At 44.3% G+C, this 13,484-nt stretch overlaps 1 protein-coding gene across 5 annotated transcripts in view; it reads left to right on the forward strand.

Annotated features, from left to right (window-relative positions):
- Positions 1 to 609: 609 nt before the first annotated feature.
- Positions 610 to 13,484, forward strand: part of SMAP1 (small ArfGAP 1) — a 160,269-nt gene continuing 147,394 nt past the window's right edge. For 2 of the 5 annotated variants that reach the window (XM_070245776.1, XM_070245777.1), the window contains exon 1: positions 621 to 964. Coding sequence is in view for 3 of the 5 variants with exons in the window: in XM_023625154.2 (XP_023480922.1) it covers positions 847 to 964 (118 nt within the window). In the remaining 2 variants the exon portion in view is untranslated. Of the gene's footprint in view, positions 965 to 13,484 lie in introns of all 5 variants that reach the window. The other 3 variants (XM_023625154.2, XM_023625152.2, XM_023625151.2) reach the window with 3 other exon arrangements.

A 13,484-nucleotide genomic window follows, 5' to 3' on the forward strand; every position in this document is an offset into this window, starting at 1 on the left:
GGGAAAGAATTTTGACACCAGATCTTCCTGAATGAGGGATCCCCTGCTTCTGATAAGAGTGCACCTTTCAAGTTCTGGTTGTGTCCTGGCCCTTGGGTTCTGTGGGGAGGTGGATCTTTAGTCCCGAGGCCGTTTCAGGTCACAATTTCTTCTTCTACACATGCTCTGGGGAGGTGACTTGGCAGTTTTTCTTAAAGACAATCCTCAGTCACTTTGTTGATAAGAGATGGGGTCCCTGGAACTGGCTCCAAATGGGCCAGCCATTACAACTCCACGTGACTCCAGCTTCCAGGATGGAGCCTGTTTCAGAACTGCAGGTGAATGACCACCCCTCCCCACGCCCTCCCAAGGAAGAAACAGTCCGCCCAGTCACTTCTATTTCTGAGCTTCTGACGTTGCGCCAGCAGCGGCAGAGCCAAGAACCACGCGAGGCCGCCTCCCCGCCAGACGTCTTCCCGGACGTCTTTCCGGAAGCCCTCGGCCACAGTCACGTGACACACCGGGGGAGTTCCCAGAGGGCAGCGCGCGACGCCCTTCCGGAAGCCCCGCGGCCAGGGCCTCGCGCGGACAGGCCGGCTTCCGGGAAGCCCGGCGCATGCGCGCGGCGGCGGGGGCCCCTTCCTGCGGCGCCCGGAAGTCGAGGCCCCGCCCTCCAGCCCTCCCCTCCCGCCGGCAGGGAGGTGCGTGCGGGCGGGCGGGCGGCCGGCGAGGGGGCGGGACACGTCGGCGCTGCCACCACCGCGCCGCTTCCTGGGCTGCGTCCCCGCGTCGGTCCCGCGGCGCCGCGCGTCCCGGCCCGGCTGCTGCCCGCGTTCGCCGCCGGGCCAGTCGCCCGCCGCCGCCGTGATGGCGACGCGCTCCTGCCGGGAGAAGGCGCAGAAGCTGAACGAGCAGCACCAGCTGATCCTGTCCCGGCTGCTGCGGGAGGAGGACAACAAGTACTGCGCCGACTGCGAGGCCAAAGGTGCGGGCGCCGCCGCGACCTTCGGGCCCGCGGGGGCGGGCGGCTACCCCCCGGCGCCCGCCGGGCCTCGCCCTCGCCCTCGCCGGATGCAGGGATGCAGGGATGGAGGGATGGAGGGATGCGGGCCGCGGGGGCGGGCTCCCCACTTCTCCCAGCGCCCCGGCCCGCCTCGGCTCCCGCGGGCTCCCCTCGGGGCTCCGGCCGCCGCCTCCCGCAGAGCCGGCCGGGTCGCTGGGCTGGGTCGGAGTTTGACCGAGTGGGCGGTTGGGAGGGGGCTTCAGGCTGGCTTGGGGCCGGGTGTCAGCCGGAGCGACGGGAGCCTCGCGTCCGGACCAGCTGGGTGCGGGGGATGTGTGGACGCGGGTCGGTGTGGCCGTGCCCGGTGAGGGCGCGTTTCAGAGGTTCGGAATCGAAAGAACCCTAATTTTAGTTTGTTCGGTTGCAGGGCTTCTGCCCCAGCCTCGGAAATAGAGGCGCTATTTTTAGCCTATATGTTTTGGGTTTGGAGATCTGATTTATATTTAATGTCTTGTAAGTAATCTCACGGGACAGATGTTTCAGGTTTTTAAGAACCAGTCTCTCATATGGTTAGGAAGAGATCTTGCTCATTTGTGAGTTAGTTTATTTGGTGAGAAATAGGTAGGTCTCCGAAGCAGGACTCAGTCAGTCTTTGGGAATGTCATTTAAGATTTCTGCCTTATTTGATCTATTGAAGCTTTACTGTTCTTCCTCAATGCTATATAAATGAGTCACGTTTCAGTAGGCTGGCGATGTTGGATTAGAGTAAGCCACACAACATCAGCAAATTACTAAGATGCCAGAGTAGGTACTGGAGTCGGGGAAGGTCGTGTGGGAATCCTGGAACTAGACCGTTTTATGAAGGCCTTTTGAGTATCATGGTAACTTTATTGAGCCAGTCTTATATTTATTCTGTGTAACCTTTCAGGTGCTGAGTTAAAAATGCCTGAGTATTTGTTTACCTGGTATTGATTATGTGTGTGGTTTTTTGGGGGGAATACTGTTCTGTATTGAGGCCCATTTGCTCGCTCAATAAACACTGAAAAACAGGCCCTTAAAAGACCAGAAAAAGATAGGTGCTGAAGTTATAGAGTATGCATTTTGAGTAATAAGTAACATGGCCAAATAGAGATGCTAGTATATAGTAAATGTCTTTATTAAAAATTGAATATAACAGTTTCAGTCATTATCTCCCTTTAGGTATAGAAATCATTGAAAAATAATTTTTGTTCAAATTTCTTTCCCCTAAAATGGTACCTTATAAAATCAGATTTCTCAATAAAGCTTCCTAAAGTAATTTATGAGTTTTTAAAAGTTATTATTTACCACATGTTAACATTTTCATTCACCTTTTTTAAGATGCGGGAAGGAGAATCATGTATTTCTCAAATGAGGACCAACATTTTATTTCTTCTGCCCTGAGGAGTAGGGAGCATTAGTTTAGCTCACTGTTTATACTGCCACTGAGGTCGATAGATATGTGTTGAATAGATGTCTGTTTTATTTTGGTTTTGTTTGGTCTTTTGTTTGTGAGTTGTTTGCTTTTGAGAAGTGGAGGAGGTGGGAGAGAAGAGAAGAGTGTTCAGAGTTTGAGGGTGCAAGGTGAGGGGCATGAACTCCACAGTTAGGATTTATGAAGATGGTTATTTTTTCCTTGTTCTGCTAAGTCTGGAATGTTACAATGATCTAAATTATTTAACTACTTTATCTTGATCTTTCAGGAAAAAAATATCACAGTTAAGGCCACTTACTGGTTTCATTAGACTTGCTTTCGTAGTTATAATAATGGAAATTTGACATGATTGGGCAATTGATAGAATTAAATATATTTTGTAAAGTTTTTGAGTGTTGGTATGGTTCAATCCTATTATCGAGCTCTCTTAGTAGAATTCTTGGCTTCTTACATGATTTTGGGTCTGTTATATATGCCAGATGACATAATAAATGTAGTTAGTGAAATTCTGATTAAATTTACTTTTGAAAAACATGCTAAGGGGCTCATTCTACAGCTCAGTTATTATGAATTCCATACTGTATATATGTATTGATGTTTTCTTCACTGTCTTGTAAACTACATCAAGCTTTTCATGTATTTTGAAACTATTTCCTAGCTGATTCAATTTTCTTTCTTTCAAAGAATGCTTCCCCCTCTTTGAGAGCCCGTACCAGAACTGAAGTCTAGGGTTAGTGATTACCCCGTTGTGTTGACTTATAATAGTTAGCAGAGGTGTGTCAGTGGGATTTTGACATTTTCTTACTGAGTCACCAGTGTGTGTTTTCTGAGGTGACTGTTTAGGAAGTAGGGAAGGAGAAAAGGATGGCATAGGTGCCAGTGTCCTGCTCTCCATCCTCCTCCTACCAAATCTGTTGAGCGACTGGAGAATAGGGCAGGCAGATGGAGCTGCCCTTCCTCTCCCTGGCCTCGATCATGACTCTGAGTTTTAAACCAGTTCTGTTGGTTGTTAGTTGGTGGCACTTTATGGAGCAGTGAGGATTGAGGGCCCTTTGCCAACTTAAAGTTTAGTTTTTGCTGTTTAAAGTTTCATCCACTGTTAATACTGGCTTTGATTCTGAACACACATAAGTTGCCATGAAAATGTGTCTCTTGCCTGATAAGTTTTGGGGTAGTCGGAAGCATGAGGTTTTTGAACCCTAGAGATGGTCTTGTTCCACCTGTCTGATATTGAGAGGTTAAGCTCCTCGTCCACATGAAACACTCATTTCTTCATTCCGCAGCGCTTGACTTGAGGGGACATGTTAAGCACTGTGTTGGACTATGAGGCTAAAACAATTTGTTTAGTTGGGGCTGCATTTTTGCAAATGAATAATCCCACAACGTCGCACTGAGTGTTATAATAGTGGTTGTAAGAAGTACCTGCTTCTCCACTGGTTCTGGGCAGCTGTCTCCCTTTCATCCTCGCATTTGTCTGTCAGTGGTCTTCACGCTTCCTAGACTGCTGCCTCCAGGCCTTTGCACGTGGTGTTCCTTCTGCCTGGGAAGCTCTCTAACAGTTTTTTGTCTGATCAGTTTTGTCTGTCTTCCAGTTTTTGCTTAAATGTCTCTTCAAGGGAAATGATTCTCCCTGCTCCTTCCAGATTAGGTTAGACTTGCATTTATACACATACGATGCACCCTGAATCTTTTAGTACACTTACCACAATTGCAATTAAACGCTGTTTGGGTTTTTACTAGGTAATCTATAGTTCTGTTGGATTATAGCTGTAAGAGAAAAGAGACCTCGTCTGTCTCGTTCTGGCTTGTACCCCCGGCCCTCCGCACAGTGTGTGACATGTGGTAGGTAAATGTAACTCAGCAAATGTCTTTTGAATGAGTGGATGTGAGTGAGCACAGAGCCAAGGGCAGGCAACGGGTTTTGTGGAAGTGAGTGCACATGTGGGCATGTGGAGTGACCCTGTTGGGAAAGATTCACAGGAGTGTGGTTCGAGCTGGGTTCTGAGGGTGGAGTGGGTTTTCACCAGATGGACAAGGAATCCAAGGACACACACAGTCAGCTGCATGCACAAGGCACAGGTATATGAAAGAACATACGAGGTTTCCAGGTGGCCCTTTTTGATAAGCTTTCTTTAAGCACGATCAGATTTGGTGGTGGCAAGTCAGAGGAAGACCTGGAATGGTGAGAGATGGCAGGAAGTCACCTAGTTATGACAGCAGTCCAAGCAAGAGTGTAAGAGGACCTGACCTCACTTGATGTCATGATGTCACAAATCAGGGTGCAGGGCGAGAATCAGAACCCTGTAGCTATTTTAAGGAATAGGGTGCTTACCACATCATTAAAGGGCCTAGAGGAGCAAAATCAGGGAGCCACTTCTGGACTTCTGGTTTCAAGGCCGTGCGCTACTGCCACTGCTCCCACTGCCACTGCTCCCATTGCCACCGCTGCCATGGCTGCTTCTCCCCCATAGGGCTGGGGCGCTCGCGGGGGAGCCAGGTTTGCTGCAACCGTTCAGTGCCCATTAGACGTTCTGTCACTTGCCTTACTGTAGGAAGATGGCCCTTGTCGCTCTTGTGCCTTCCGCGTGCAAATGGTTGGCAGACCTGTGCCTAACAGCTGGCCTTCAAGGGAGCCTTTTAGCTTGCTGACATCTTCAGGAAGTAGAAGAATGAGAGGTGGTTGTGAGACCCAGTCCAGGAGTCCTCTGCAGGTGGAGAACTTCATGAAGTGTTCACTCTTTAAGTGTTCTTGTATAAACCTGTTTCAGAGTAGCTCCTACTAAAAGGTAAAGTTCACCTTGAGGCTCTGGAATTTGTGACGACGTTGGTGCTTGCAGGTCTGTGATTATAATTCGTCAGAAGAGACCTGCCAGTCTGAAAGTTCTCCCCGGTGCTAAACTTCAGTGTGATGGCTCTGTTGTGATTCTGCTGATCTTGAGGTTTTCCCTGATCATTGGGCGCAGGGCCCTGGTGTTGGAGCCGGTGGAAGTGTTTAAAGCTTGGACTGTGTGTCATCCCGCTCCTTTTTTCCCTCTCGATTGTTCTTTGTCTTTTTTTTTAAGATTTTATTTTTCTCCCCAAAGACCTCTGGTACATAGTTGTATATTTTAGTTGAGAGTCCTTCTAGTTAAGGCACGTGGGACGCCACCTCAGCATGGCCTGACGAGCGGTGCCATGTCCGTGCCCAGGATCCGAACCGGCAACACCCTAGGCCGCTGAAGCGGAGCGCGTGAACTTAACCACTCGGCCATGGAGCTGGCCCCCTTCTTTGTCTTTTTTTTAAGATTAAAATATTCTTTCATCACTAGATTTCATTAATTAAGGAAACCTGTGTCTCTAATTATTGCCGTAAAAGATATATTTAACCCCTACTGACCTTTGAGGACTTAAACCCATGCTCTCTTTAAGGCAAAGTCAAATATTCAGCATTCTAATTATGTACTTTCTAAACTGAAGCCTTTTCCTACTGCTGCTGCTACTACCACTTCTAGTCTTTTCACTGCATAGAATCAACTCATTTTTCTTTCCTTTTCTCAATAGAAGATAAACTTGGTGACCTTTTTGTTTAAGTTGTAATTATTATCAAAAATGTTGACTGCCTTACATTCTGACCACTGTAAAGAGTTGATTTAACAGACCTGTGATTCAGTAGGTAAATCAGTATTTCCTGGGCACTACAAAGATTAAATATCATGTCAGATACTGTTGTGTGTGCTAAGAAGTTTTGGGTGTGGTTCACAAACGACTTAGAGATCTCAGTACACATGAAACAACGATGGTTTGCAGTCTAACCTATGGGTAGACTCTAGATTCGTTAAAAGCTTAGTGATGGGAGAACTCACTGTGACTTGGAGAAGGTACAACTGTAGGGTTGAAAGTTCAAAACAGAACAGAACAAATAGTAACATTGCGTATATGCATATGCCTGTAAGTTAGTGATGCTTTCTTCCTGCAGGCCCTGTTGTGAGCACTTTACATGTGTTCATTCATTTCGTCTTCAAAACAAGGTAGGTAGTATTATTATCCTGTGTCACAAAGGAGGAAATGCCACCCAACAAATGAGGCACACAGAGATTAATGAGCCTTCCCAAGGTTACCTAGCTAGAAAGTGGTAGGGCCAGGAACTTTTTCATTAGAAGACTAATTTTATTTATTTATTTATTTATTGGTGAGGAGGACTGGCCCTGAGCTAACATCCGTGCCAGTCTTTCTCTATTTTGTAAGTGGGATGCCACCACAGCGTGGCTTGATGAGCGGTATGTAGGTCTACGCCTGGGATCTGAAGCCATGAAGCCCAGGCCGCTGAAGCGCAGCACATGAACTTAACCACTATGCCACCAGGCTGGCCCCAAAAGAAAAAAAATTTTGATGGCTGCACTATTTCAGGCACTTTTTCTAGAAGCAGGGAGCAGGTAGATGAGGTCTATGCTCTAAAGGATCTCCTGCTCTGTTGGATCTACCATCTGTTGGAAGGAGGCCTGATTCACAAGGTTGGCCCTTGGCTGGCATCAGGAACCTGGATTTGGGGAGGGTCTCACCACCCTTAGTGATAAGCGTCAGTCACTATGCCTAAACTGTACAAGCAGTGTGGTTTATGCTGAACACCTGCTTTCCTTCTGGGAGTCTGGAATTTGCATATGTGCTAGGCACAGGTCCTGTGTGACTGCCTCCTGGTAAAAACCCTAGGTACTGAGTCTAATGAGCTTCCCTGGTTGGCAGCATTTCACACTTGTTGGAGCTCGTGGCTGGGAGAATTCAGTGTGTCAGTGCAACCCCACTGGAAGGGGACACCTGGACGTTTGTGGCTGTTTTCTCCTGGACTTCACTCCATGCCGCTCTCCCCTTTGTGGACTGTACTTGGCATCCTTGTACTGTAATAAGTGACAGCCATGAGGACACTGTCTGTGGAGTCTTGTGAGTCCTCTCAGCAAATTACTGAACCTGAGGGTGGTCTTGTGAGCCTCCCAGAACGATTGATAGTCGCGATTTTCATCCAGCATGTTGTGCAGGACGTGTCAGAGTCTCAGCGTCTCTCAGCTCTGGAGCCTAGCCTGCTAGCAAGGGTGCGGCCCAGGGGAGCAGGTCTGAGCATTAGAGGAAGCTCTGGCTTTCCTGGGTGGCATGGAGGTGGGGCTCTGGACTGTGGAGTCCACATTTGAGCCCCGGAGGTCTGGTTCTCGAGCTTGTGGTGTTAACCAGTGTTCGCCGGCGTGAAGTGAAACATGCTTTTGCAGTTGAAGTTTTGTGATAGAAGAGAGTGTTGTTGGGAAGACGTGGTCACCTCCCAGCGGAGTTCACATGTCTCTCCAGGAAATCGTTGCCCAGTGTGCTCAGTGTGCACGGTGTCTTTGTTTTAACTTGTGTCTCTGCATTTAATAGCAGAACCACTGTAGCTTCAAAATACTGGTAGAAACAAAATAGAGTTTTTTTTCTCATCACTAAACTTTATTCTACAAATTGATTGAATCTGTAGACATGTCCTTTAGTGTTTTTGTTTTTGTCTTCCATATTGCGTCTTTGTTTTCTATTTCTGCCGTTATGTCCTAAGGTCAGGTGCTGGTCACCTACCCTGGCTTTTGCTGTCATAGAAACAGTATGATAGAGTTGAAACAGCACTGGCCTGGGTGAGTTAGTAAAGCTAGATTTGAGTCCAAGCTTTGCCTCTGACTTGCTTGGTGACCTGTTGTCCCTGTCTTCATGGAGCCTTACTACAAAGATTGATTTCAGCTGTGACATGGTCTTTGTTCTTTTCTGAATCCCATGCCTCTTGTCACTTCTATGTCCGTATTTACTATTATTGTTAATTTTATTTATTTATTTATTTTTTGAGGAAGATTAGCCCTGAGCTAACATCCGCTGCCAATCCTCCTCTTTTGGCTAAGGAAGACTGGCCCTGAGCTAACATCCGTGCTTATCTTCCTCTGCTTTATATGTGGGACGCCTACCACAGCATGGCTTGCCAAGCAGTGTCATGTCCTTACCTGGGATCCGAACTGGCGAACCCCGGGCCACCAAAGCGGAATGTGCGAACTTAACCACTGCGCCATCAGGCCGGCCCTTGTTAATTTTTTAAAATTTCTGTTTTTGAGGGTTTATACTTTTGGGTTTTATTTAACTTTGAATCATCATCAAACCTTTATACTTTTTAAAGCTTTTCACTGATGACTTAGGTCTTGCTGCACAGATTTACCTGGTATTATCTTTAATTTGTCTCAAGCCATATCATGGAACTCACAGGAATATTCCTCACAGGTTAAGGAATCCTTTTGTTTGGAACTTTTCCACTTTAATACTGTCTTGGAGTGATGAGAGTCGAGTCAAGGAAACCACCACCTCTTCCAGTCAGCTTCTACGGCCCAAGACCCTTTTATTCATCAGTTTAAAGAAAAGACCTAGCAGTATGTTAAATTTTCGGTCACCATGTACATTTATCAATGTCAGTATTTTCTACCTAAGCTATTAGGTAGAATTATGTTAACTCTGAATGGCATTTAGCTATAGTACGATGTAGAAATGATTTTAAAAAATAAATCACTTAAAACAGAGCTTAGAAGATGCTGTTGGAAATTTGTGCTAATTTCGTGTTCACATATATTTTGAGTGGTGAATGTGAGGACTTTCAGAGTCCAAAGGGGAGAGTTTTAGAAGCTTTGTAGTAATCCTCCGTTCTCTGTGCCCCTCGGCCCCACTCAACAGGTTTGGTCTCCATTTCACAAGAGATCCAACTGATTGCTTTTCGGAGTGATTGATGGTAGACCTTCCGATGTCTGTCATTGATCTTTTGTAAAGAATGCATTTCAAGGACCAGTGATGAGCTCAGACCCAAACTTAAAAAGAAAATAAAGGAGATTTAAAAAATTCTGTGAGAAATCATATTTAGGATAGCTTTATCTTCCAGTATAAGAAAATTCATTAAAAATTATGGTTTAGTCTAGATGTTTTTTAGTTCATGCATTTCCACTCTTGAGAGTCGCTTTTGGCGTAGGGTGGTGATGGTGTCCAAGTGGTGCCAAAAAACTACAAGTATGTTTATTGAAGTGAAGTGATCATTACTGTTGTATTAACTTCCTATCACTGCTCTAATAAATTACCAAACCTTAGTGGCTGAAAACAACACAAGTTTATCATCTTACAGCTCTGTAGGTTAGAATCCAAAATGAGTCTTACTGAGCTTAAATCAAAGGTGTTCCTTCTGGAGGCACTAGGGGAGAATCTGGTCCCTTCTCTTTTTCCAGCTTCTGGAGGTCGCCTGTGATGTCTGCTTCATGGCTCCTCCTCCGTCTTCACATCTCTCTCTGCTTCCATCATTGCATCTCCTTCTCTGGCTCTTTTGAGGACCCTTGTCAGTACATTGGTTTTACCTGGATAATCCAGCATAATACCGTCTCAGTGTCCTTTACTTAAAATCACCTGTGAAGCCTCTTTTTTCGTAGAAGGTAACATATTTCCAGATTCCAGGGATTGGAACATGGACGTCTTTGGGGGCCATTACTCTGCTTATCACTAGTGGATTTGTGATAAAAATTGTATATTGAACCTAGATTTTTATAAGAAGTACTGCTTTGGATGTATTTAAGATGGCATAGGATGGTGAAGTGAATACAGTTTAAATTAGCCGTTCTCACAGATACTACTTTAAAAGTATCATACACATGCAAGAGTCATTTAACAAACTCTTTGCAACATGATCATTTATGTAGAAAATCCTTAGAAATTTACAAAAGAAGCTATTAGAACCAGTAATTGAGTTTATCAAGGTTGCAGGAATCAAGATAAATATAGAAAAAAAGAACTATACTAGCAACAAACGGTTGGAAGTTGAAATAAAAATTACCATTTACAGTAGTATGAAAATATAAAAACTTAGAGATAAATTTAACAAAATGCATGTGAGATTTGTACACCAAAAACTACCAAAGATTGCTGAGAGAAACTAAAGAATACCTAAAGAAATGCAGAGATATATCCTGTTTATGGATTAGAAGACTCTATCTTTATGTTACTTCTCTTGAAATGAATCTGTAGATTCAACATGATCCCAGTCAAAATCCCAGAAGACTTTTATGTAGAAACTGACAGGCTGATTCTGAAATTTATAAATAAATGCAAAAGACCCCCCCAAAAAATCTAAACAGTTTTGAAAAAGAACGTTGGAGTTCTTACACAGCCTGACTTCAACAGTTATTGTAAAGGTACTGTAATCAAGACAGTGTGTATTGGTGTAAGGAGAGTCATAGATCAGTGGAACAAAATAGGTAGTCAAGAGGGACTAGCCCCGTGGCCGAGTGGTTAAGTTTGCGCGCTCTGCTTCAGTGGCCCAAGGTTTCGCTGGTTCAGATCTTGGGTGCGGACATGGTACCACTCATCAGGCCGTGCTGGGGTGGCATTCCACAGAGCACAACCAGGGGCACTCACAACTGGAACATGCATCTTTGTACTGGGGGCTTTGGGAAGAAGAAGGAAAAAAAAAGATTGGCAGCAGTTGTTAGCTCAGGTGCCAACTTTAAAAAAAAGAAAAAAATAGATGGGGCATAATCAAGAAATCCACTCACATATAGGGTCAGTTAATTTTTAACAGAAGTGCCAAGGTAATTCAATAGGGAAAGGATAGTCTTTTCAGCAACAACAACAAAAGAATGTACTTTGACCCTTTCTTCACACCATGCACAAAAATTAACTTGAAATGGATTAAAAAAACTGACAGCTAGGGGCTGGCCCCGTGGCCGAGTGGTTAAGTTTGCGCGCTCCACTGCAGGCGGCCCAGTGTTTCGTCAGTTCGAATCCTGGGCGCGGACATGGCACTGCTCATCAAACCACGCTGAGGCAGCGTCCCACATGCCACAACTAGAAGGACCCACAACGAAGAATATACAACTATGTACTGGGGGGCTTTGGGGAGAAAAAGGAAAAAATAAAATCTTTAAAAAAAAACCTGACAGCTAAAACCATAAAACTTCCAGAAGAAAATATAGGAAAAAAACCTCTGGGACCTTGCGTTTGGCAAAGATTTTTTGGATAGGACACAAAAACACAATCCAGAAAGATAAAATTGAGAAAATGGACTTCATCAAAATTAAAAATACTGCTTTTCAAAAGACAATGTTAAAAAAATGAAAAAGAAAACTGTAGACTGGGAGAAAACATTACATCTGATAAGGCCCTTCATTCAGAATATATAAAGAAGTATTGCAGCTTAAGACAAGATAAGACATGAGCTTGAGTGCTCATAGGTTTATTCATCGTAGCCCAACGCTGGGCACAGTCCGCACGTCCATCACTTGGTCAGTGGATAAGCACACGGGTACATCCTGCTGTGGAATACGGCTTTGCAGGGTAAAGGAGCGTTCTTGTGATGCAGTCAGTAACATGGATGAGTCTTAGAATCCTTATGCTTAGTGCAGGAGTCCACGTACAAAAGACTACGTAACATATGCTTCCAATTATATGGAGTTCTGGAAAGGGTAAAACTCATAGGAACAGGAAATAGATCAGCGGTTTCCAGGGGTTGGGGCTGAAGGTGGTGAGCTGCTTTTCAAAAGTAAAGCGATACATCGTTTTATTCATTTGGTGATATTAACAGTTGCTGTAGATTATATAGCAGTTTCTCAATTATTTTATTTGAATCTGCACAGCATGTACATTCCTATTTTCCTTTTCCATGAAAATAAATTTAATCATCTGAGTAAAGATTTTGCAGAAGTAAAACTCTTCTTGATCCTGACTTAAAGGATGAAGAATCCTTGATTGATGCCTTTTTTTTTTTTTTGCCAAGTCCATTAGAATACCAATAGATACTTTAAAAACTTTATGGAAATCACTGGTTTAACTTTTTGTTTTCTTGGGGAGTTGTGTTATTCATTTACAGCTCTAAAGTTCCTTGTGGCATCTTTAGGACATCAGTTTTTTGATACCTCTAGGGTACGGGATTCTCTACTAGGCACTGTGATAATCTATAGGGATGCAATGTAAATACAGTCTATAGATAAGATTGTCATAATATCAGCCAAAAGAATACCACTGAAGTACTTTTAGTTATTACAAGGAGCTATACAACTTTTTGGTTCTATGATATTGGAATTTTTTGTTGTGAGACAAGTGGCCCACTTCTTAGGACTTGGACATCATTATTTGGGGGAAATTCAAATCATAATAAGGCAACCTGGGACCCTTTCACAGGGAGCCTTAAGTTTCTGATGTTCTCTTCCAGCTTAGTAAACTACTTAGGGCGAGACTGTGCCTACTTTTATCTTTTCCTGTTCCAGAAAGTTGTTAAGTAGGATCATATCATTAATCATGCATCTGCTGCAACTTCTTGAAATTTGTTGAAAAATTTAAAATTAATTTGTTACGTGTTTGTCCATATAAGGAAGTCCTCTGTCATCGATTTGAACATTTTCTCCTTTTAATGGCATTCTATTTTGCTGAGATGAGTTACTGCTCTATTAAGATGCCCTTTCAACATCTAGACTTTATAATCAAAGTGGGGCTTTCTCAAATTTATGTCTTCTCTTAGGTAATTCTTTCTTGTTGTTGACTAATATTCTGTTTTCAATGTCAACAAAGTGGCAGGTCTTTTTCCTGAGATTAGCTTGCACCAATCTAGGGTTCATGACAGTAGGACATGTATTTGAATAGGTAAATCAGGACAAAGTTGTGGATTACATTCAGTGGCAGACAGTGGAGCTTGGACTTGATGCAGTAGATAATAGGGCCTGCACCAACTTACCATCCGTTTGTCCGAAACTAAACTCTGCACACTGAATAAAACAAAGCAGAAAGATAAGTTTATTTCAGGGCTTCCGACTGGCAAGCCAGGAAACTCAAGGCTATAGGAGCAACGAGTTCTGAGTTGCTCACAGACTAAGCGATTTTATGGGATAAATGTGGAAGTTGTTTGGCTTTTCCAGCTGATTGGTTGCCTAGTGGTCATCTTTCTTATTTGGATCAGGATAGCTGAGTCAGGGGAAGGAGGGGTCCAGAGAGGGCGTGAACAGACTTGGCGTTGGGGATTAGCTGGTGTCCTCTGCTCGTTTCTGGGAAGAGCGTAAA

This window comes from Equus caballus, chromosome 20, assembly GCF_041296265.1.
Source record: "Equus caballus isolate H_3958 breed thoroughbred chromosome 20, TB-T2T, whole genome shotgun sequence".
NCBI classification, from domain to species: domain Eukaryota; kingdom Metazoa; phylum Chordata; class Mammalia; order Perissodactyla; family Equidae; genus Equus; species Equus caballus.